Genomic DNA, 25,708 nt, shown 5'->3' with positions numbered 1-25,708 from the left:
TTAGGGAGTTAGGGAGGAAATTAAAAAGCAGGACCTCCAAAATAATAATCTTAGGATTACTCCCAGTGGTATGTGCTAGTGAGCATAGGATAGCAGGATTGATCCATTCTTCACATGGCTGAAGAATTGGTGTAGGAGCGAGGGCATCAGATTTGAGGCATTGGGATTGGTTTTAGGGCAGGTGGGACCTGTACACAATGGACTGGTTACACTTTAACAGGACTGGGACTAATAATCTCACAGGGAGATTTGCTAGTGGTGTTGGGGAGGGTTTAACCAGCCTGTCAGGGGGATGGGAACCTGAGGGGTAGCTCAAATTAGAAGTAAGTAAAGCTGGTAACAGGAAGTCGAAAAGTAGCAAGTGAAATTAGAAGGCAGGCGAAACAAAGGTGAGCATCAACTCTATCTTTTGACATTATTCTGCATTCTATGCAAAGTTAAGGGCACTCCCTGAATGCAAGCAGCATTTGCAACAAGGTAGATGATTTAAAGGCACAAAGAGGTAAATGGGCATAATTAATTGCCATAATGGAAACGTAGCTACAGGGTGACCAAGACTGGGAACTAGATATTTGAAATTTAGGAAAGATCGGTGAAAAGGAGGTGGTGTTGCACTGCTAAGGGATGGGATCAATACATTAGTAAGGGAGGATTTCAGATCAGAAAAACAAAATGTGGAATGTGTTTGGGTGGAGCTAAGAAACAGCAAAGGGCTGCAAACATTGGCAGCAGTTGTTTATAGGCCACCAAACAGTAGTGGTAGTGTGGGGCATAGCATTCATCAGATTAAAGAAGCATAGGTAATGCAGTAATCATGGGTGAATTCAATCTACATATAGACTGGGTAAACCTAATGGGCACTAATGCTGTGGAGGAAGAGTTTCTGGAGTGTTGGGGATGGTTTTCTAGAGCAGTATGTTGAGGAACTGGCTATTTTAGATCTAGTATTATGTACTGAGAACGGGTTAATTAATAATCTTGTAAAAGAACCTTTAGGGGTGAGTGACCATTATATGATCGAATTTTATACTGTTTGAAAGTGCGGTAGTTCAATCTGAAGCCAGGGTGTTCAACTTGAACAAAGGAAATTATGAAGGTATGAGGGGCAAATTGGTTGAGGTGGATTGGGGCAGTTACATTAAAAGGTATGTCAGTACATAGACAATGGATAGTGTTTAAAGAAATATTATAGTTTACAGCAACTATACATTCCTTCAAGGCACAAACCCCAAAAAGAGTCAACACTGACTAACAAAAGGAAGTTGAGGGTTGTACAAGAGTAAAAGAAAAGGCCTATAAAGTTGCCAGAAAGAGGCAAGCCTGAGGATTTTAGAATACAGTAAAGGAGGACCAAGCAACTGAAAGAAAGGGAGAATAGAATATGAATATAAACTAGCAAAAAACATAACTGACTGTAAAAGCTTCTATCGGTATGTAAGAAGATAACATTTGGCTCGGGCAAATGTGGGTCCATTACAGGCAGAGTCAGGCAAATTTATTTTGGGGAATAGAAAAATGGCAGAAAAGCTAAATGATTACTTTGCCTCTGTCTTCACTGAGGATGATACAAGAAATCTCCCAGAATTAGAGATTCAAAGGACTAGGGAGAAGAAGGAATTGAAGGAAATTAGTAAGACGGTTGTACCGGAGATATTAATGGGGCTGAAGGTTGATAAGTCTGCGGAACTGGATATTCTACATCCCAGAGTGTTGAAAGAGGTAGCTATGGAGATGGATGCATTAAATTCTACAGATTCTGGAGTGGTTCCTGCAGATTAGAAGGCAGCAAATGTACTTCCACTATTTGAGGAAGGGAGAGAAAATGGAACTACAGACCTTGTTAGCCTTTCATCAGTCATTGTGAAAATGCTAGAATCTATTCTAAAGGATATGATAAATGGACACTTGGATAATGTAATGATAGCAAAATACTGCAGATGCTGGAATCCTGAAATAAAAACAGTGCTGGAAATATTCAGCAGGTCAGGCAGCATCTGTGGAGAGAGAAGAGTTAATGTTTCAGGTCTGTGACTTTTCATCAGACTGGCAAAGGTTAGAAAAGAATTTTCCTTTTAAGCAAGTGAAGGGGGGGGGGGAGGGGTATTGGGGAAGAGAACAAAAGGGAAGATGTCTGAGGGCAGAAGAGATTAAATAACAAAGCTGTCACAAGACAAAGTGTTCATGCTTGTGGCGAAAGACAAAGCATTAGTCCATAGAGTGTTAATAGTGGAATAATAAGTAGCACCGTCAACATGAAAAACAGTCAAAGTTAAAAAAATAAAAATATAAAAGCCAGTCATGCTCTGAAGTTATTGAATTCAATGTTCAGTCAGCAAGGCTGTAGAGTGCCTAATTGAAAGATCAGATGCTGTTCCTTGAGCTTGCGTTGATGTTCACTGGAACACTGGAGCAGGCGAAAGACAGAAATGTTGGCATGCGAGCGCAGCGTGTTGAAATGGCAAGCGACCAGAAGCTCGGTCATGCTTCCGCACTGAGCGGATGTGTTCCACATAGCAGTCACCCAATCTGTTCGTTCACCCCAATATAGAGGCGACTGCATTGTGAGCAGCGAACACAGTATACTAGGTTGAAGGTGAAGCAGCAATTCATTTGTACTTGGAGAGGGGGACACCATTTCAGGTCTGTGACCTTTCATCAGAACTCACAACTTGGTGACGGTGTCCCATTAAGGTGTGCACATACATCAACATGTCATGGAATTGCTAGTGGGTTAACAATACTGTTTGACACTGAAGAAACTGAAATACATATTTTTCTAAAACATATTTGGTGTCAAAAGATTGGTTTGGAATATAGTAACTGGTTGCATAACAGAAGCCTGCTGGCTAACAACTTGTAATTTCTGAAGCTGGGAAAACTTCTACAATTTGCATTATATAGCACCTTCAACATGTTACAATGTGCTTCATGGGAATGTTATCAAACAAAATTTGAGACTGTACCACATAAGGAGATATAGGACTGGTGAGGTAGGTTTTAAGTGTCTTAAAGGAGAAGAGCTACAGGTGGAGGTTTAGGGAGGAAATTCCAGAGCTCGGGACCTAGGCAGCTGAAGGCATGGCTCCCACTAGTGGAACAATTAAAATCAGGGATGCGCCAGAGTCCAGAATTGGACAAATGCAGAGATCTTGAAGGTTTGTAGGGCTGAAGAGGTTAAAGATAGGGAGCAGCAGTAGAACCAAAAGATAAGCTACATTTCACTTTTATAAAAAGAAAACACCCACCAAGTCAATACATACCTGTGACATAAGACAGGCGGAAGCCTTTTCCAGTGTACCTGTCATCTGAATGAAACTTAATCCAGACATGGCCTTTTGAAGAAATGTAAGGTGCTGGGATGGAAGAACCACACACCCGAGTTCCATCAATGCTTTTGTATGTTCCTATAGTTAACCAGTCCGAACTGCACCAAGCAGAGCTCTGGATATCAAAATCCTGAAAGCTAAGACAAAAAGTGCTATAGTTCTCAACTTTCACAGCAAAACAACAAAATACATCTATGATCAATTCAGTTACTATATTGTCAGAAGTGGTACCCTGCTCATGAGCAGTTAAACAGAAGCCTGGACAGTGTACAAAAGATCCCATGGTACTATTCGAAGAGCAGAGGACTGTGTCCTGGCTAACCTTTGCTCCTCATCCACTAAATATGGATTTTCATTTATTTGCTGTTTGTGGGACCTTGCTTTGCACAATTGGCTACCACAGTTGCTTACATAACAAGTGACCTCACTTGTAAGTCAATCAATTTGTTGTAAAGCGCTTTAGACCTTCCTGAGGACACAAAATGCTATGTAAATGAAAGTCTTATATTTACTTTCCTCCCTTTAAACTTTATCTATAACTGTTTGCATGCAGGCCATTCTTCAATTAAAAGGCCACCAGCTGCTCTAAAACATTTTTTTACAAAGCACACAAACAAAATATTCTTGCTGTCTCTTGTTCCTATTAGTTATAAATATCAGCAAATCAAGCTACAGGGTATCTTTACTGGATACAGAGGCTAAGAAAATAGTTTGAGTTTAAAACTGAAACAAGGAATAGACATTTTAGTGTTTGTATTGGGCTTCAAAAAATGTCACAAATTGGGACATTAACTTCAATTTTGGGCTGTTTTTTTTTTATTGTCTCAACCACTTGCAGCAACCTATGTATTTCCAGTTATAAGCAGGTTTCAGATCACCTTTGGCATTTGCATTGTGTAAACATGCACATTTTAAACACTGCAAATAGAAAATTTGTTTGATTATTTAAAAAGTAAAAGCAAGAAAAGCAATGCAACGTTCTGCAATTTTGATATTAAATGTTGACAAATTTTATCAATTACAGCCATTCCAGAAAAGATGGTATCGTCTTTAAAAAGGAGGTGCAATCCCTTTAAGGTTATGTGCAGAGACTGTCTCATGTAGCTTTATGGTTGTGCTGGATTTCTTCTGTTTGATAGAGGATTTGATTAAGTTCAATATTGAGGGTGCACTTCACAGGAAGGAGAGGAGTTTGGGTGGCATATACTACAATTGAAGTTCAAGACTACATTTGTTTTTTGTATCTTAAGAATTTTTTTTTATTCATTCATGGGATGTGGGCATTGGCCAGGCCAGCATTTATTGCCCATCCCTAATTGCCCTTGAGAAGGTGGTGGTGAGCTGCCTTGAACTGCTGCAGTCCATGTGGGGTAGGTACACCCACAGTGCTGTTAGGAAGGGAGTTCCAGGATTTTGACCCAGCGACAGTGAAGGTACAGTGATATAGTTCCAAGTCAGGATGGTGTGTGACTTGGGAAACTTGCAGGTGGTGGTGTTCCCATGCATTTGCTTCTCACGTCCTTCTTGTTGATAGAGGTCACAGGATTGGAAGGTGCTGTCTAAGGAGCCTTGGTGCGTTGCAGTGCATCTTGTAGATCGTACACACTGCTGCCACTGTGCGTCGATGGTGGAGGGAGTGAATGTTTGTGGATGGGGTGCCAATCAAGTTGGCTACTTTGTCCTGGATGGTGTCGAGCTTCTTGAGTGTTGTTGGAGCTGCACCCATCCAGGCAAGTGGAGAGTATTCCATCACACTCCTGACTTGTGCCTTGTAGATGGTGGACTGGCTTTAGGGAGTCAGGCGAGTTACTTATCACAGGATTCCTAGCCTTTGACCTGCTTGTAGCCACAGTATTTATATGGCTACTCCAGTTCAGTTTCTAGTCAATGGTAGCCCCTAGGATGTTGATAGTGGGGGATTCAGCAATGGTAATGCCATTGAATGTCAAGGGGAGATGGTTTGATTCTCTCTTGTTGGAGATGGTCATTGCCAGGCACTTGTGCAGTGTGAATATTACTTGCCACTTATCAGCCCAAGCCTGGATAGTGTCCGAGTCTTGCTGCATTTCTACAGAGACTGCTTCAGTATCTGAGGAGTTGTGAATGGTGCCGAACATTGTGCAATCATCAGCAAACATCCCCACTTCAGACCTTATGATTGAAGGAAGGTCATTGATGAAGCAGCTGAAGATGGTTGGACCTAGGACACTAACCTGAGGAACTCCTGCAGTGATGTCCTGGAGCTCAGATGATTGACCTCCAACAACCACAACCATCTTCCTTTGTGCTAGGTATGACTCCAACCAGAATAGTGTGAAATAGTGGAAGGATTTGCAGGGTGATGAGGTCTGGTGGTGGGGGTCAGGGAAGCAGTGGGTTTATCCGCTTCCAATGGTCACAAGTATCCTCACCAGATGTAACCTCAGAATTCAGAGCTTCAGTCTCCTTTTTCCAGGACTATCTGGAATGAGTTCAAATCCTGCAACTACTGTCTCAGAGGCAGGAATGCTACCACTAAGCCAAAGACTCACTTCACTAATTGAGGTGTTTCCCATGCACATTTTAGCAAATTGAATGCCGTTTTGTTTTGGGTCCCTTCCTTTTCTCGTGCTCACCCGCCTTTGAAGCATTCACAGCAGTCAACTTTGTGTGGTACAGTTTGAGGCCATAGATGTAAACAATTTGTTTCCAAAGTCTTTGCGTGCTTCTAAGATGATAAGTGTGAATGTACAGTCTGATACAATCCTTCAGTTCCCCTCCCACTCAATTCCTTCCACTGAGGAAGTTTTGTTTTTGCTGAGAATCTCCTTTAGGATTCAGAACACCGATGTAAAGAAAACATCATTTTTTCCAATGAAAAATGAATAGAGGTCATTAAGAAAATAGGGGGAATTCCTGCACGGTTTAACTTAGCTCCAGCACAGTTCAACCCAGCTCTGACTGCTTTAACATTACATTTATTTAATTAACATTTGCTGCAAATTCACAACCAGATCAAATTTTGAAATTAACTTAAACACTGCAATGCAAACTGATCCTTAACAGATGTACAGCAAAAACATACAACTCCACATCCTGAATTTCAGGCTGCTCTTCAACAGTTTATACAATTTCTGGCAGTGTAAACTGTAGTAAGAATCACAGATGGAAATTAAAAGCTGAAGGAACAGGACTTTCCTTTCTCTCCACCACCCACACTCCATTGATCATCTAAATATTGCAGGTTGGCAGTATGAAAGTTTGAAACCGTTACCCAACTTTGCAAGAAAGGAAGGATTTTTACTATTTATAATTTGACTCATGAATTGTCACCTGAGCACCAAAAGGGCATTTTGATTTTTTTTTTGCAGGCCCTATGACTTAAATAAATCTGTCCCACTTCTACAAGAGACATATTCATGCTGTGGAATTCAAAAGCAATCTTATGCCATACAACATGCACTTAAGCACATCCAGCATTTGGAAATATAACAGTTTCTGTATGTTGTATCTGGATAAAATCTTTACTGTAGCAGAATTTGCACGAGAGATTCATCAGCAATTTACCATAATGAACCAAAATTCTCACGTCCACAACAAACACACTTTTTTTTGCTTGTTTGCATAACAGCTCAAAGCAGTATTACAATTAATGTTATCATATTTCCATTGTTAAATTAGAAATAAAGTAAAATCACAGTATAAATGAATAAACAAATAAGTAATTGGACATTATTTGTATACTACTTCCTATTATTCATACTACATTTGAAATGGCCCTGATTTCTCAGCATGTTTATCCAGGAAGAAGCTGAGCTATGCAGACTAAGGTCCCACATTCAGTTGCTGGTCTGTGCAAGTTACCTGATCTCAATTAATGTAGGGGAGATGGTGGCATAGTGGCAATGTCACTGAACTAGTAATCCCAAGGCCAAAACTAATGCCCTACAGACACTTTCAAATCCCATCTGGTTCACTAATGTCCTTTAGGGAAGGAAATCTGCTGTCCTTACTTGGTCTGGCCTACATGTGACTCCAGAGCCACAGCAATGTGGTTGATTCCTAACTGCCCTCTGAAATGGCTTAGCAAGCCACTCAATTGTCAAGGGCAATTGGGGATGGGCAACAAATACTGGCCTTGCCAGCGATGCCCACATCCCATGAAAGAATAAAAAAAATTAACAGTACAAGTGTTGACAACTGGTCTTGGTGTCCCCAGGTTAGGGAATAGAGAAGAAAGAAAACCCTAGCCTCCTACTCCTATCATAATAGAATTATAAAATCTTACAACATAGAATAAGGCCATTCAACCCATTCTACCATCTCTTTGAAAAAGCTATCCAATTAGTCCTACTACCCTGTTCTCTCCCAATAGTCCTCAAATTTTCTCCCTTCAAATATTTATCCAATTCCCTTTGAAAGTTACTATTGAATCTGCTTCCACCACCCTTCATGCAGTGCATTCCAAATCATAACTTGCTACAGAAAAAAATTCATCTCCCATCTCTTCTGGTTCTTTCACTAATTACCTTCAATCTGTGTTCTCTGGTTACCAACTCTCCTGCCAGTGAAAACAGTTTCACCCTATTTACTCTTTCATGATTTAAACACCTCTATTAAATCTTCCCTTCATCTTCTCTTCTCTAAGGAGAACAATTCCAGCTTCTCTAGTCTTACCAGATAAGTAAAGACGCTCATTCTTGGTACCATTCAAGCAAATCTCCTTTGCACCCTCCCCAAGGCCTTGACATCCTTCCTAAAATATGGTGCCCAGAATTAATCATGATACTCCAGCTGGTGCCTAACCAGTGATTTATAAAGGTTTAGCATATCTAGTGACTCTTGATGGATGTGCACATCTGGATGTTAAAGTAAGGACAGGATAAGCTCAACAGGAGTGGCAACTCCATCTGACCAAATAATACAGGAGGTGGTCATTAGTGATGCACCAGAGATTGTTTTTGAGAACTGTGTTCCTCATTTTCATAAGTGACTTGCAGATGTGTTCAAGAGTATATAAATGAGATTTATAAAATTACAGCAGTGGCAAATGATCTGAATCAGCTTGTTCAAATTCTGTTGGACTTGGAGATGCCTTGATTTTTGAGCAGAAGATTGGCAGCTGCAGTTTAAGTCCAGTTATACAAAGTGATGAGATTTTGCAAAAGGAACATGCAGTATTGACTCACTTGAAATATACTAAAGGCAGAGCAAGAGACATATCTCAGAATATCTATCATTCACACCATCAGTCCAGGTAGCAAATAAAATGTTAAGCTGCCTAGTGGATATTGTAAGACCTAAATCAAGAGGGGATTTAAAAATTGTACAAGCATGGACAAGACCATGTGATGGATGCTGTCTGCTCTTTGTTGCCCTCATACTTCTCAGCACTGGTTACAACAGCCCTGCAGTATCTCCCTCTAGTTGCTCTTCATTTTGAGCATAGACATTAAATTTTGATCAATGAGGGCAAAGTTTAAGCCAATCCTTAACCTGTCCTCACTCAATACCCACAAACATTCACTTCCAGCAGCAGTCACTGCATTGCTAGCAGAAATGCTGATTTCTCCTTCCTAGCCTTGGGCCACTGCTGCCAATTGTAATGCCTTCACAGATGAGATTTACCAACACAGGCCAGGGGTTTGAACCCAAAATGCTCCTGATCAGATTAATAACACACCACATATTCTACACCTATCAGGGACCTCTATCACCATCCCCCTTTCTTTCCATAAGTTAAATATTCAAACATTTTTTGCAAAAAGCCAGGTCCTGAATTTGTGCTGAGTACTACACACACTAGTAGTTTGTCCTGAGTTGCTCAAGCTTACCTGATGGTGATGACCTCCTCCTGATTGGCCTGGATGTGCCAACTACAGTTAACTCTAGTCTGATAGTTAAAGGGCCAACCTGGGCTTGTAATTATCCCACTTGGTGCCCTGAGCTGCTCTGGTGTGTCTCCACAAGCTAAGAAAAAGATAAGTTGGATAATTAATGTCGCTAATTCATTGCCTGAATAAAAGTGTTACTGCAGTAACCAGAAAGAAAATAACCATAATTATCACATCTTGCAAGTATTCAACACCTTTTAAAAGTGGAAAACCTTCCTGAGCTGCTTCAGAGTTACAATCAAAAAAAGCTGCCACTGAGCCAAAGAAGCAGATGAGAGAGATTAAGAGAGGTGACCAAAGAGGTGGCTTTTAAGGAGTGTCTTAGAAATGAAGGGGTGTGGTAGGGTAAAGAGAGTGAGAAAAGAAAGGTGAGCAAGAGAGGAGAGAAAGAATGAGAAAAAGAGGCACAAAAGAGGAAAGAAAAGGAGCATTCCACAGTGTGGGACCTGAGCTGCTGACAGCACAATCACCAGCGGGGTGGTAAGGAAGAGGTGGTGCACAACAGGCCAGAATCATGGGAACAAGGTGTGGGAGAGGGGGCACAATGGAAGGCTAGGTGAGCTAAATACAAGTATAAACACAATTTGTTGAGATTGCTGAGGTAGGAACAAAGTGAGGCCATTACTTTTAAAGAGAAGCATGAAGAGTTTAAATTTGAGGCATTGCTGACTAGGGACAACATAGATCAGCAAGGACAAGCCTGGTATGTCAGCAGGACTTGGTGCAACACAGGATATGGACAGCAAAGATTTGGATGAGTTGAAGTTTATGGAGCTGGAGGCCTGGAAATGAACAATAAAAGAAACAGTGCTGGAAATACTCAGCAGGTCAGGCAGCATCTGTGGAGAGAAGCAGAGTTAGCGTTTCAGGTCTGTGACCTTTCATCAGAACATTTTCAATTCAGATTTCCAGCAACTGCAGTATTTTGCTTTTATTTTAGTGAACAATAAGAGCATTGGTATAAATAAAGTCCGCAGCTAACAAAGGTACAGATGAGGATTTCAGTTGCAATTGGGTAGAGGTGGAGCAGAAGTGGGTGATATTGTAGATGTGGAAGTTGGGAGTCTTTATAATGGAGAACATATGGGTTTCAAAACTCAGCTCAGGGTTAAACTGGATGTCAAGGCTGCATAGGGTCTGCTTCAGCTTGAGTGGTCAGGTAGTAGACTGTAATTGGTATAGAGGGTATGAATTTGTGCCAGGATGATAATGTTTAGCTGGAAGAAATTACAGCTCATCCAAGCCTGGTATGCGTCAAGGAGTTTGAAAGCATGGAGAAGTGGAGCAATCAAAGGGATAGTGAATAGATAAATGTAAAAGCTGACTCCATGTCTGTAGATATAGCACTAAGTTGCTGCATTCATATGAGGAAGAGAAAAGCCCAGGATGGATCATGGTGGGCTACCAAGATGATGCTGCAAGGTTGCAGAGATACTGTAACTATGACTGAATAGACAAAAATATAATCAAGTGATGCCTGTCCTCCCAAACTGGACAATGGAGGATGGGTTATTAGGTAAAATGAAGGTGTCAGGATTCCAAGAGAGATAATGCACCAAAGTGAAAGTCACAGTGACTTATGTAGAATCACAGAATGGTTACAGGAGTCCTTTGGTTGTGGAATTCGAGTGGTCAGGAGCTTAGTGGAATGGAGAAAATTCTCATGGATGAGATTAACTTGGAAAGGCCACAGCAGATGGGAGAGATACAAGTGTTGGTGTAGCTAAAATGGCACAGGAAGGCATGTACCAGGGGTTCTCTAAGTTTCAACCAAGGGCACACTGAAAGGCTACATTAAACAAATTCCATGTGGTTATTTTTATTTGAAAATGTCCTCTCGCTCCTCCCAGTTCCCTGAATCTCTATCAATGCCTCGAGCTGGCAGGCTGTGAAGTTAACTGAGACCCAGGTACACAGAACAGCAGCCTTTCTGAGGACGATAGATGGGGGAGAAAGGTATCCTGTAAGTAGCTGCAAGTCATAGGAGTGGCACTGGTATACAACCTTCCCTTATTAAGTATGTTCTTAGTTTCTTTAGTTAATGCTGATATCCAGATTCCCAAATTAAATTCCAGTTATGTTGTTTTGCAACCAACACCTTGGTTTCACTTTAGTTTCATGAAGTGTGGGACTTGATGTGCTACTTTAAAATATTACAACAATAAATTTTAATGTATTCTTTCAATAATCTAAATTAGATTGAGGGCCACAAAATTGAGACACGTGTACATACTGGGGATTTAAAAATAAAATCACACTAGAGACTTTTGCTGGGACAGGAAACAAGAGAACTAAAACGCTCCAACACAGTAAAACACAATCATCATCCCCTTATGCATTAGGGCCATCAAAGCACTTTGCCAAAGCTTGTTTGAATGGACTTACTGATACCAAAAGCATTCGGATCATATGATTTGAGCAAAATCACTATTTTTAATGCAGTGCGGCTTTAGATGGCATCTGGAATATCCATTAATTGCAACAACACAGGATAGAACATTCAAGCAGAGAAACTCAAGACATAATTATAGATGAGTCTAATGCATCTTTCTCAATGAATATGCCCAGGAACTTAGAATGTTATGTTAGCTGATTAATGTACCTATATCAATCTCACTTTGATCTAATAACCTGCTATTATAACCATGAACATAAACTGTACTACATTTGCAGTCATTTACAACATACATGCTGAATTTACTGACTCTCCACTATCAGCAATAAAATACTCTCTTAATTATCATAGTATCATATCATATCAGGTTCTACATCAACCACTAACTTCCTTTCACATCTGTCATGCAGACTTTACAGTTAGCAGTTTTGCAAGTGCTGTGTTTTCTGGTGAGTAAAATTGCAGCTGAAATCCTTGAACTCTGGGACAGTCATCAATCCCTTACCCAACTGTACACTTCTTCCCAGAAAAATTACTAATTTGAAAAAAATATTAATATACCAGCTGAGATCTCTGAAACTTGTGCATTTCCCGAACCATGCTTTTCCCCCAGAACGCCGTTTCCTGGAACAAAAAGTAAGAATAAATTCAGCATCTCAAATAGCTCAATAGTAGATTTTATTTACTTCACCTATTAAACAAAAATTGTTATGGAACTAGAAAAGTGTTTACCAATGGATTACTATCAAACAATTACAAATCACATCTGAAATAAGTTATGAAAACATCCTCAGCAGGAAATGACAACCAGTAACAGTTTTGTAACTATGCAGTGGACTGCTCCATTTACATTTGAAGCAGGTAAGGCAGTGAATGAATAACTGTGATCCTTGCAAATCAAGTTACCAGCTACAATAACTCTTGCTGAATTTACAAGTTACCCAAAACACAGCTTTTCCAACAACAAAGCTGTTCTACAGAACAGGGTATGTCCTCTAATGCAAGCAGCATGACAGGGCATGCTGCTGAAAACATCATCGCATGAGTTGAGAACTCAAACCAGATGTGCCAAATCTAGATGCAAATAATCCAAGATAAAAAATCTCTAATCAAGGTAACTGAATTTTTTTATTTAGAAGGAGCTGGACTTTCTGAAAAATCAATGTCAAGGGTCCAAAGATAACTTTTTAAAAAACCTGAAATATTAGTTCAAAAACTAAACACATGTATAGTACGCCATAAAAAGATAGGATTCAAAATACCATGCAAGCAGCATGCAAAGTATTTGGGATGGGATGTTAAATTAATGAAATAAAATGGCAGCTGCCTGGTAATATTTTTATAACCTTGGTCACTGAGGGTAGATTTTGTTAATGCAAAGACAACAGCAATATTTTGGAATTTCATGACCTGTTAACAACTCATTTATATCTGGCTTATGTGCACTTCTGAATGAACTTCTATATATTTACAGTGTAATACATGCAACCTACATGGTCATAAAGAAGTAGATACTTAAGACCAATACAGGAAGGTTGGCAATGGAGGCGTCAGCATCTGTGTTGGATATCAGGGAATGAATGCTAAGCATATCCTCCATAACCACAGCCAGAAGTGCCGAGAGGATGGTCTGTCTCGGCCTCCTCCTGAAGAGCCCAGCATCAGATGCCGGTCTTCAGCCAATTCAATTCACCTCACATGATGTCAGGCAACAGCTGCAAGCATGGAATACATCAATGGCTACGGGTCACAACAACATCTCAGCTGTAGTGCTGAAGACTTGTCACTCCAGAACTAGCTGTACCTCTAGCCAAACTGTTCCAGCATAGCTACAAAGCAGAAAACTGTCCAGGTGTCCCGTCCACAAAAGCAGGTCAAATCCAGTCCAGCCAATTATTGCCCTATCTGTCTCCTCTCAATCATCAAAGTGATGGAAGGTGTTACGCTGTACTTACTCACCGATGCTCAGCTTGGGATCTGCTGGAACCACTTGGCTCCAGACCTCATTACAGCCTTGGTCAAAATATCAACAAAAGAGTTGAATTCCAGAGGTAACTATCCTTGACATCAAAGCAGCATTTGACTGAATGTGGCATCAAGGAGCCCTAGTAAAGTTGAAGTCAATGGGAATCAGAAAAAACTCTTTACTGGTTGGAGTCATGCCTAGCACCAAGGATGATGATTATGGTTGTTGGAGGTCAATCACCTCAGCCCCAGTACATCGCTGCAGGAGTTCCTTAGGGCGGTGTCTTCGACCCAACTAACTTCAGCTACTTCAATGACCTTCTCCATCATAAGGTCAGGAGTGGGATGTGCACTGATGGCAGTGTTCAGTTCCATCCACAACTCCTCAGATACTGAAGCAGTATCTGCCTGCATGTAGCAAGATCTGGACAACATTCAGGCTTGGGCTGATAAGTGGTAAGTAACATTTGTGACACACAAATGCCAGGCAATGACTGTCACCAACAAGAGACTCCCTCAGCATCAACATCCTAGGGTCACCATTGATCAGAAACTTAAGTGGACCAGCCACATAATTACTATGCTACAAGAGCAGGTCCAAGGCTGGGTAAATTCTGGAGAGTAACTCGCCCCTGGACTCCCCAAAACCTTTCCACCATCTACAAGGCAAAAGTCAGGAGTGAGGGAATACTTCCCACTTTCCTGGATGAATGCAGCTCCAACAACACTTAAGATCAATGCCATGCAGGACAAAGCCGACTGATTGATTGAACTCCATCCACCACTTTAAACATTCACTTCTGGTACAGTGTTTATCATCTAAAAGATGCACTGAGCAACTCGCCAAGACTTCTTTGACAGCACCTTCCAAACTCAAGACCTCTACCATCTAGAAGGACAAGGGCTGCAAGCACATGGGAACACCATCACCTACAAGTTCCCCTCCAAGTCTCTCACTATCATGACTTGGAAATAAATCTGTTCCTTCATTGCTGGGTCAAAATCCTGGAAAACTCAACCTAACCACACTGGGTGTACCTACACTACATAGTAGGCAGCAGTTCAATAAGGTGGATCACCATCACCTTCTCGAGGGCAATTAGGTATGGGCAATAAATACTATCATTGCCAGAAATGCCCATGAATGAATATTAAAGTCCATGACCAGTACGCATACCAATTGAAGTCTTTGCCCAGGGTCTATTGTATGAACACAAGTTTTTTTTTTTTTAAATTCATTCATGGGATGTGGGCGTCACTGGCTATGCCAGCATATATTGCCCATCCCTAATTACCCTTGAGAAGGTGGTGGTGAGCTGCCTTCTTGAACTGCTGCAGTCCATTTGGGGTAGGTAGACCAACAGTGCTGTTAGGAAGGGAGTTCCAGGATTTTGACCCAGCGACAGTGAAGGAACGGCGATATAGTTCCAAGTCAGGATGGTGCGTGACTTGGAGGGGAACTTGCAGGTGGTGGTTTTCCCATGTATTTGCCCTCGTCCTTCTAGTTGGTAGAAGTCGTGGGTTTGGAAGGTGCTGTCTAAGCAGCCTTGGTGCATTGCTGCAGTGCATCTTGCAGATGGTACACACTGCTGCTACTGTGTGTCGGTGGTGGAGGGAGTGAATGTTTGTAGATGGGGTGCCAATCAAGTGGGCTACTTTGTCCTGGATGGTGTCGAGCTTCTTGAGCGTTGTTGGAGCTGCACCCATCCAGCCAAGTGGAGAGTATTCCATCACACTCCTGACTTGTGCCTTGGAGATGGTGGACAGGCTTTGGGGAGTCAGGAGGTGAGTTACACTCCTCAGGATTCCTAGCCTCTGACTTGCTCTTGTAGCCACGGTATTTATATGGCTACTCCAGTTCAGTTTCTGGTCAATGGTAGCCCCTAGGATGTTGATAGTGGGGGATTCAGCGATGGTAATGCCATTGAATGTCAAGGGAAGATGGTTAGATTCTCTCGTTGGAGATGGTCATTGCCTGGCACTTGTGTGGCGCGAATGTTACTTGCCACTTATCAGCCCAAGCCTGGATATTGTCCAAGTCTTGCTGCATTTCTACATGGACTGCTTCAGTATCTGAGTCACGAATGGTGCTGAACATTGTGCAATCATCAGCAAACCTCCCCACTTCAGACCTTATGATTGAAGGAAGGTCATTGATGAAGCAGCTGAAGATGGTTGGGCCTAGGACACTACCCTGAGGAACTCCTGCAGTGATGTCCTGGAGCTCAGATGATTGACCTCCAACAACCACAACCATCTTCCTTTGCGCTAGGTATGACTCCAGCCAGCAGAGGGTTTCCCCCGATTCCCATTGACCTCATAGGGCTCCTTAATGCCATACTCTGTCAAAGTGTCATATTTCCTCCTTTTCCACAAACATAACTAACCCACATGATTACTGGTGCCACAGAGCATGCAAGCATCACAAAGCACAAGCAGTAGCAAGCGCGCTTACAAAAAGCAATATTCCTAATTTCATTCTCTGGATTAAAGCCAGCAATTATACTAACCCTTTCCCTCCAAATGGATAACACGAAAGCTGAAGTGAAACTGGATGTGGGCAGTCCTCCCACAACATTTGCTAATGTGTTCTGAACTAACATGGAAATCTGCCATGATTCATCATGACTCCTGACAGATGAGTCAACTTAAATTATGAATATAATCCACTCAACATCAAATGTTTTTAGCAACCATATTCAACCTTTTGACTTCAGGCAAGTAGCTTAAAGCTGCAATCTTCTACTCCTAAAGGAGGATAAGAAGCAGATAACTTGTGTGCAATTCTAACTTCTTCCATCAGTGACATTTCTTGCTGTCCTTTTATCTGCAATCATGCCATCTGGATTCTCTTCTACTGTGGTGAAGTGCTTACTCAGCAAGATTAAAATGAAAATTGGTCTGCAGGTGATCAAAATTTAGAACAGCTACAAACCAGAATTTGGGTTCATAAAACATTAGAAGCCCAGTTGACTAATTTTAACTAATGGAAACATTCATTACAGTGAATATCTGTTCCCATTGTTAAATAGTTATCAGGTATAAAGCCTGGCTACCCGACCCAAGCCCAACTACATGTGTCGGGTTCAGGTCGGGTCTATAGTCAGAGTCCTGCATTTGGGCTTTGGTCAGGCTGGACAGAGCTGCTTCCGGGAAGTCACTGGATCGGGCTTACCCATGATTCCCTATAACTCCATTTGCAGGAATAGCCTGCTGCTGGAACGGATGAAGGATATTCGTGTTGTCTGGTCGGATCTGGTGCAAAAAAAATTAAAGGAGTCTGCCTCGGCTCGGGTTCGGGTTGGCTGTGGTCGAGTCGGGTTTTAATTTTATAACCAAGCCAGGCTTTAATCAGGTAGAAATGACCACTGCCTGAATATATGAAAAGGAGGAATGAGCAATACGATGGCATATCTTGACCTGCAATATAGCCTGCCACGATATTGATATCAAATACTGGTGTAATGTAGAAGTAGCCCATTTGGTTGTTAAAATAAATTATCCTTCCCCATGATGATCTTTACTTTTTACCAGACCATACAATACAATTCATCTCTTTTGAAAATTGCCATAGCTGATGGATTTATAGAATATAGTACCTAAGTGCAAGACAAAGAGGAACAGATTTATGGGGAGAGATCAAAAGCTTGGTTAGAAGTTTGGGAAGGATATAGGGAGGGAATTTGTGTATGGGGCCAAAGCAGTTGAAGGCATGATGAATACATTGTGAAAGCACAAAATCAGATGGCATGACATACCAGCCACCAGTGTTATGCTTTTCAGAATGATAACCGTGAGCATACAAAGCTCTCCTACTTCCAGCTGAATTATGAAAATCACTTAGCAGTACAATTTATAGATGCTGTTCATTCAAACTTGGGTTGTGTCTGGAAAGAAGCCATACAACAGGGTGAAGTTACATGTGACTACATGCCAGTTACTGGTGGTGGCAATGTTAACGGTAATTCTAACTTATGGTAATTATTCAAACATTGCCCCATTAAAGCATCCATGAGTTCAAGTGTGATTATTCATAAACTTCAATAGTACCAGCATGCTAAATCCACCCAGGAACCATATTGCAAGTTGTATAAAGTTTTTTCCACTGTTGTGTGGATCAATGTTAAAATTAGCTTCAAGCTCCCCGTTTCAAAGCAAGAAAACGAAATGAAGTAAGCAGTTTGAATGAAAATTCTAGACACTGTTTCTAAAGTATATGCAATTTAAGGGTCAGGCAGGTAATTTCATACAATCTGCCACAAAGTTACCATAAATGTTGCAATACACCAATGGAGTAGTTTGATCTAAACTGCATATAGTCTTCAACACTAAATGAGGGCATACAATGGACAGATTAAATTCAGAAATTCCAACAGGAACGAACCTCAAATAGAAAATACTTTATAATTTTAATATAAGTTCAGCACAGAGAGGAGGGGGTAAGGGGCAACATATCCATGTACACACCACATAATGAAATACAGATTCAAAGCCACAACACATCGGTTCATGATCTCAATTGCCTCTTAACGGAGATATCAGTGGCGATATCAGCAGCACCGTCTCACCTTATCTCAAAGCTGTTCTACTCCGCAGTTTCATCTCATCTTGCGTCTCATCCGACGCATTAACAAAAAACTTTTTTTCTTCCTTTCAGGTGTTAAGGAACGCAAGCTCCAGCAGCTGATGGGGACTAATGCCCCTCCAGATCCTCCTTCCGCTTCACTTCCCTCTGACCCCACCCCTTCCGATCTGACCCCTCGCCGTGTATTCACTATACCCTCTGACCTCCCCCTCTCTGATGCTGAGCGTTCTGTACTCAGCAAAGGTCTCAGTTTTATCCCCTTACGCCCCCACCTCAATGAATTTCGTGTTCGGCATGACGTTGAGCTCTTCTTCCGTCGCCTCCGGGCTCACTTCTTCGACCAGGAGTCCTCCCCCCGACCAGCAGACCCATTCACCCGCCTCCAGCATTCTCCCTCTACCTGGACCCCTCCCCCTGGCCTCTTACCCGCTCTTGATCTCTTCATTGAAAACTGTCGGCGAGACATTGGTCGTCTCAATTTCTCTGCCCCCCTCACTCACTCTAACCTGTCCCCCTCTGAACTTGAGGCACTCCGTTCTCTCAGGTCTAACCCCGACATGGTCATCAAACCTGCAGACAAGGGTGGGGCTGTTGTTGTATGGTGTACTGACCTCTACCTTGCAGAAGCTCAACGCCAACTCACAGACACCTCTTCCTACCTCCCTCTGGACCATGACCCCACCACCGAACATCAAGCCACCGTCCAAAGGACTGTCACTGACCTCATCTCCTCTGGAGACCTTCCCTCTACAGCTTCCAACCTCATAGTCCCACAACCCCTGACAGCCCGCTTCTACCTCCTTCCCAAAATCCACAAACGGGACTGTCCCGGCAGACCCATTGTGTCAGCCTGCTCCTGCCCCACTGAACTTATTTCTTCCTATCTAGACTCTATCTTTTCTCCGCTGGTCCAGTCTCTTCCCACCTACATCCGTGACTCTTCTGACGCCCTACGTCATTTTGACAATTTCCAGTTTCCTGGTCCCAACCGCCTCCTCTTCACTATGGACGTCCAATCGCTCTACACCTCCATCCCCCACCAGGATGGTTTGAGGGCTCTCCGCTTCTTCCTGGAACAGAGGCCCAACCAGTCCCCATCCACCACCACCCTCCTGAACTTGTTCTCACATTGAACAACTTCTCCTTCAACTCCATGCACTTCCTTCAAGTAAAAGGTGTCGCTATGGGTACCCGCATGGGTCCTAGTTATTCCTGTCTTTTTGTGGGATATGTCGAGCATTCTTTGTTCCAGTCCTACTCAGGCCCCCTCCCCCAACTCTTTTTCCGGAACATTGATGACTGTATCGGTGCCGTTTCCTGCTCCCGCCCCGAACTAGAAAACTTTATCAACTTTGCTTCCAATTTCCACCCTTCTCTCACCTTTACATGGTCCATCTCTGACACTTCCCTTCCCTTCCTCGACTTCTCTGTCTCCATCTCTGGGGATAGGTTGTCTACCAATATCCATTATAAGCCCACTGACTCCCACAGCTACCTCGACTACACTTCTTCACACCCTACCTCCTGTAAGGACTCCATTCCATTCTCCCAGTTTCTCCGTCTCCGACACATCTGCTCTGATGATGCTACCTTCCATGACGGTGCTTCTGATATGACCTCCTTTTTCCTCAACCGAGGATTTCCCCCCCACTGTGGTTGACAGGGCCCTCAACCGTGTCCGACCCATTCCCCGCACCTCTACCCTCACCCCTTCCCCTCCCTCCCAGAACCGTGACAGGGTTCCCCTTGTCCTCACCTTTCATCCCACCAGCCTCCATATCCAAAGGATCATCCTCCGCCATTTCCGCCACCTCCAGCGTGATGCCACCACCAGTCGCATCTTCCCCTCCCTTCCCCTGTCAGCATTCCGAAGGGATCGTTCCCTCCGCGACACCCTGGTCCACTCCTCCATTACCCCCACCACCTCGTCCCCGTCCCAGGGCACCTTCCCCTGCAATCGCAGGAGGTGTAATACCTGCCCATTTACCTCCTCTCTCCTCACTATCCCAGGCCCCAAACACTCCTTTCAGGTGAAGCAGCGATTTACTTGTACTTCTTTCAATGTAGTATACTGTATTCGCTGCTCACAGTGTGGTCTCCTCGACATTGGGGAGACTAAGCGCAGACTGGGTGACCGCTTTGCGGAACATCTCCGCTCAGTCCGCAAGCGGGACCCTGAGCTTCCGGTTGCTTGCCATTTCGACACTACCCCCTGCTCTCATGCTCACATCTCTGTCCTGGGATTGCTGCAGTGTTCCAGTGAACATCAACGCAAGCTCGAGGAACAGCATCTCATCTACCGATTAGGCACACTACAGCCTGCCAGACTGAACATTGAGTTCAATAATTTCAGAGCATGACAGCCCCCCATTTTACTTTCATTTTTAGTTGTTTTTTCTTCCCTTTTACATTTTTTACAATTTTTTTTGCATTTATTTCATCTTAGTTTGTTCAGTTTGCTTACCCACTGTTTTTTTCAGGTTGTTTTTCTTCAGGTTTGCACTTGCTGCTGTTCAATATTCAGTGTATTCACACCGAATCTGTACTAATGCTTTGTCTTTCAACACACCATTAACATATTGTTTGCCTGTTCTCCGTGATCTTCTGGTCAGCTATGTGGCCTGGTCCAATCTGCACCTTCTCCTTTGTTATCTCTTGCCCCACCCCCACCTCACTTGTTTATAATCTGTGACTTTTCTAATATTTGTCAGTTCCGAAGAAGGGTCACTGACCCGAAACGTTAACTCTGCTTCTCTTTCCACAGATGCTGCCAGACCTGCTGAGTGATTCCAGCATTTCTTGTTTTTGTTTCAGATTTCCAGCATCCGCAGTATTTTGCTTTTATTATCAGTGGCGACTGTGATTTCTGCTCCCTCCACCCGCCAAACCCGAAATAAAGGAAAAGCGGCCAGGTCAACTCAACAGTTAAATATTGCCCAGCATCTGCTTGTAGAACAGGTCTGGGAGAGAAGCAAGATAACTAAAAACGTAACTCAAGACAGCAGCATGGGAACCTAGATATAGTGAGGTGGAAAAGCACAGCAGGAGATTAAAATCAAAGGTTATCTACTAACTAATTTCCACATATCGCATTTCTTCTCCTTGAAAAATCTCAGGAGGTTCTGATCTGAACATAAAAGCCCCTTTTAAAACGTCTGGTTCCCCCCCCCCCCCCCCCACTCTCGAGTGCGAGTTTACATGTTTTGTGTATTAACCGAGGTCTCAGACGGGTTACAAAGTAGAATAAAACCAAACAAAAGAGACGGACTTAAGCAGCTAGTTTAAAAAAAAACAGCCAAGATGCAAGAGCATCTGTGCCCTCTCTCTGAGACTGAAGTGGAAGAAGACAGAACAACCATCTCTTTCTGGATGAAACTGAATCAGATGAGAAGCTCAGTACTCACCGGTGAAGGAGAAGAGGAAAACGATGAGCGCCGATGCCCCACTCCATGGAGACGGATGGGGGGAGAAGAGGTTCCTCTGGTCGCTGCTGGAGGAGCGGGATACGGCCATGACCAGCAGCTGAGAGGAGAGTGAGGGGCCTGGATATGAGTGAGTGAGGGGGGGGCCTGAGTGAGTGGTGCTGGGTGGGGGGAGGGGAGGGGAAGAGCTTCACAACAACTTCAACCCGACAGGCGAGGGGCGGGCCCCGCCGCGGCTCCCCTCCTCCTTCCCCCCGCACACACACACAGCATCACCCCGGCACCAAAGCAACTAAAGTCCCCTCTCGCACAAAGAAGCCGACTGCGGCTCCGGGCCTCGTTTCTCCTCCAGCCCGAATTAATGATCAAAGGCAGCGCGGAGAGAGAGAGAGAGAGCCCCGATCCTTCTCCCTCCTGCTCCTCGGCCCCCAGCCTCTGCTCCTTCCAAGACCCGTTCAGTATCACAGTCACCCCGGCCTGACTCCGCTCTCCGCCGCTCCCCGCAGCAGGCTCCGCCAGGGGGGGGGGGGAAAGGTCAGCAGACAGCAACGTCACGGCACAGACAGGAGGAGGCGGTGGGAGAGGGAGAGGGTGGGATCAATCCTCCTCCCCCTCCATCTGGAGTCAGCTCCCTCCCTTCATCCTACTCTTTATTCAAGCCTTTCTTAGGATTCCACTTTATATGGCAAAGGATTTTTTTCCCGACCACCCCAAAACAGCAAACGTTTTATCATCATAGCCCTTGAAAGTGACATTTTCAGAACTGCAATTCTCAATTAACTTCTTTGTTGCTATTTGTTTTTCTTGTTTAGATTTCAAGTATTTCTCGTATTTTGCTTTTTACTGGAACGAATAGTAGGATCTGTTTGAAATTAGTACTTGCGACTTGATGCAACAATAGAAGGGGAAGTGAGTAACAAAGTTTTAGGTTTCAGATCACATAAACTGACAGTGTGACTTTAATTGGCCCATGAACCGCTTCAGGACCCTTTTCAAAGATATGTTACATGTCATAATAACAATTTAGCTACACTGCCTTTCATGATCTCAGGACTTCCTAAAGTCCTTTACAGCCAATGAAGTACTTCTGTTGTAATGCAAGAAAACACAGCACCCAACCTACACATAGCATCAACCTACACACACAGCAAGCCCACTCCGCACAACAGCAATGATATAATGAGCAGATAATCTATTTTTGTGATGTTGATTGAAGGATAAATATTGGCCCAGGACACTGGAGATAACTCCCCTTCTCTTCTTTGACTAGTGTCATGGGCTCTTTCATGTCCATATGAGAGGGTAGATTCAACATCTGATCTGAAAGACAGCACCTCCAACAATGCAGTATCTGTCTAGATTATGTGCTCAAGTCTCTGGAGTGGAAATTGAACATACAATCTTCTGAATCAGACAAGTGCTACCACTAAGCCAAGGTTGACACCTTTATGGAGTTGAAGGGTCGTTGGATAATCTATTCTGATGCTGAGAATGACATTCATTCTGCAGAAGGGAATTCTCCAAATGACAGGGTTGAGAATAGTTTAAAGATGGACAAAGTGAAAGCAGTTTTATTTTTTAAACAAACTATCAAGTTTGTTTAGTGTCATGCGTAATAACTGACGGCAGAGCAAGATGTTATAAGAATGCAGCATCTCAAATTTTCAAATTTTTGGTTAAATTGAAATGAAAAAATAGATTTTGGTTTGTTTTAGTTTACAATTGATGCAAGTACTGAGTTGTTCAGAAACTTGATGAACTAAATAAGAATCCTCTTTAAAAAAAGTAACATAAACTGAAGAAGGACCCATTTTAGCAGTCACAGCAAACCCACCAGCTTTCAGCTGCAGGTTTAATGTTTGTGAAATTAAGACATGTAATATTTATTAGATATTGGATGATAGCTCCTTTGGAGTGAGTGATAATTATTACTGCAGGATATGTTTTCCAATTGCATACTAATTTTAATTGAAATTGAAAAATTATGGTGTGCACGAACAAACAAACTTTTATTTGTATAACACCTTTCACGTTCCCTGGACTTCCCAAAACACTTCTTGGCTAGTGAAGTACTTTTGAAAATGTAGTTACTGTTGTAATATAGGGAAACAAGATGGCAAATTTGCACACAAACAGCAAGAGATAAATTACCAGATAATCTGTTTTAACAATGTTGTATTGAGGGATAAATATTGGTCAGAAACAAAAACAGAAAATGCTGGAAATATCCAGCAGGCCAGGCAGCATGTGTGGAGAGAAACACAGAGTTAATGTTTCAGATCAATGACCAGTCATCAGAGCTGGCAAAGGTTAAAAATGTAATAGGTTTTGAGCAAGTGAAAAGGAGGAGGGGGAAGAAGAACAAAAGGGAAGTCTGTGATAGGGTGGAGGGCAGGTGAGATTAAATGCCAAAAGTTTTATAAAGCCAAATAAAGAAACAAAATATGTGTCTGGATGAGGTGTAAGATTTAGAACATTTGCATGGCTTACTCTTATGAAAACCTTTGTAGTACTTTTTCTGTAAGGCTAAATGTAATGTCAAGACTGGATTGCAAAGCATGATGGTCATCTTCACTGAAATATGTCAGATGTCCCATTGAGATATATGCATGTGGCAAGCTGCACGTACCCATAGTGGAAAGGGGAAGTCGTGGAGGGAGGCCCACAGTGTGGGAGCTATGGACCGTGACATGTTTTACATTTGTGAAAAGTAGGACTAATTATATGCTATGTACTTTAATATATTGAAGGCTGCTTGAGCTAATGCTTGCTTTATTATGAAATGTTTTTTCAAGGCTATACTCTGTTTCAGCCTTTGTGTAAGGACAATGGGAGAGATGGGTTGAAGACCTCAGCACTCCTTGCAGGGGGCAAGATGAGATAAATGCTAAACTACAGAATTGCAAAAATGGTTGATATCAGCAAGAATGTGACCTTTAGGATCCTTGCTAAAATAGAAAGAAACAGGAAACATCTGTAAAGTGTGTAGATTGAACCATTAACTAACTAGGGTCTAACAATGATGTCAACCTGGACCAATTAGGATACTTGGAACAATTCATAACCTAGCATGGTAAGATCCTATCACCCCAAGAAGGATAGAAGAAAGGGGGCTACGGAACATCGTCGGCATACTTAGAGAAGGGTCAACAGAACATTGTTGGCACTCTTAGATGGAGAAGTTAGACCATGGTCAACAGAACACAGCAAGAGAAGAAGGAGAGTAGTCCGTGTCCCAGAAAGTTCAGCAGCAAGAACCAGTGCTGAGTGTTGCTGCATACCTATTTCCGTTGTTAATTATTAACTTTGTATATCTTAGTTAAGCCTAATAAATTTTCTGATATGATCACTGAACTTGAATCTGTACCTTGTAGGTCTATCTTGATCAAGAAACGCAAGGTGAGACAGGTTGGGTATCCTCTGTCTCACCTCTATTCAGGTAACATCTACCTGCAACTTGGTGACCCAGATGGGACAACTGACCATGTAAAAACCAGACTCTCGTTTTTGATTAAGGATGAGACTCGCCTAACCGCTTGGCCAGTGGATTGTTTCCGTTGAACTAGCTGAAACCCATATAAGTGTTTATGGGACTGGGTGGTCCTTGGATAGCCCCAGTAGGTGCTCCTCTTCCTATGTTATTAACTATGTATCAGGATAAGGTCCAAGAGTTGTGTAGTGGGAAGGAAATTCAGACCCTCATATTTGAATGTCCAACCCAGAAAACATACGCTACATTTGAGGAAGTAATTGCTTTCATCCAAGGATGGGTGAAGGAGAACAAGCTTAGGTTTGAGAAAGCACTTGATTTAATGCCTCACGTGGTATTGTACCATACACAACAGTGCGATAGTGCATGCGGGAAATTAGAATAGACTATTGAACACCAGAAACAAAAAACTGGGAAGCTGTGGGACAGATTGGCTACCTTGTCTGTAGTCATATAACAACTGAACCTGACGGCTCTCCAAGCTAGTCATACGATGCATTGAGAACATCATTTGAAGCAGGAATTAAATCAAATTAACTGTTCCTATGCTGACGTATACTAACAACTAGAGCATGCGCATGGTGATTTCAGGGAGTACATTCATCAACCCCACAGAGAAGTGGACTGCAGTCAGTATAAATTGAAAATTGGG

The 25,708-nt window shown here is 42.7% G+C and overlaps 1 protein-coding gene across 2 annotated transcripts in view; it reads right to left on the bottom strand.

Moving 5' to 3' along the window:
- Positions 1 to 22,109, bottom strand: part of lrp12 (low density lipoprotein receptor-related protein 12) — a 64,998-nt gene extending 42,889 nt beyond the window's left edge. Inside the window, exons 1-4 of one of the 2 annotated variants that reach the window (XM_068032299.1) lie at positions 21,549 to 22,108; positions 12,156 to 12,218; positions 9,140 to 9,275; positions 3,261 to 3,463 (exon numbers count right to left, since the gene is read on the bottom strand). In XM_068032299.1, coding sequence (XP_067888400.1) covers positions 3,261 to 3,463; positions 9,140 to 9,275; positions 12,156 to 12,218; positions 21,549 to 21,657 — 511 coding nt within the window. In that variant the 5' untranslated portion in view covers positions 21,658 to 22,108. Of the gene's footprint in view, positions 1 to 3,260; positions 3,464 to 9,139; positions 9,276 to 12,155; positions 12,219 to 21,548 lie in introns of both variants that reach the window. The other variant, XM_068032300.1, reaches the window with a different exon arrangement.
- Between the last annotated feature and the right edge of the window lie 3,599 nt (positions 22,110 to 25,708).

The sequence above is a fragment of the Heterodontus francisci genome, chromosome 5 (genome assembly GCF_036365525.1).
Source record: "Heterodontus francisci isolate sHetFra1 chromosome 5, sHetFra1.hap1, whole genome shotgun sequence".
NCBI lineage: Eukaryota > Metazoa > Chordata > Chondrichthyes > Heterodontiformes > Heterodontidae > Heterodontus > Heterodontus francisci.
This window is presented reverse-complemented; position numbering and strand designations above follow the sequence as displayed.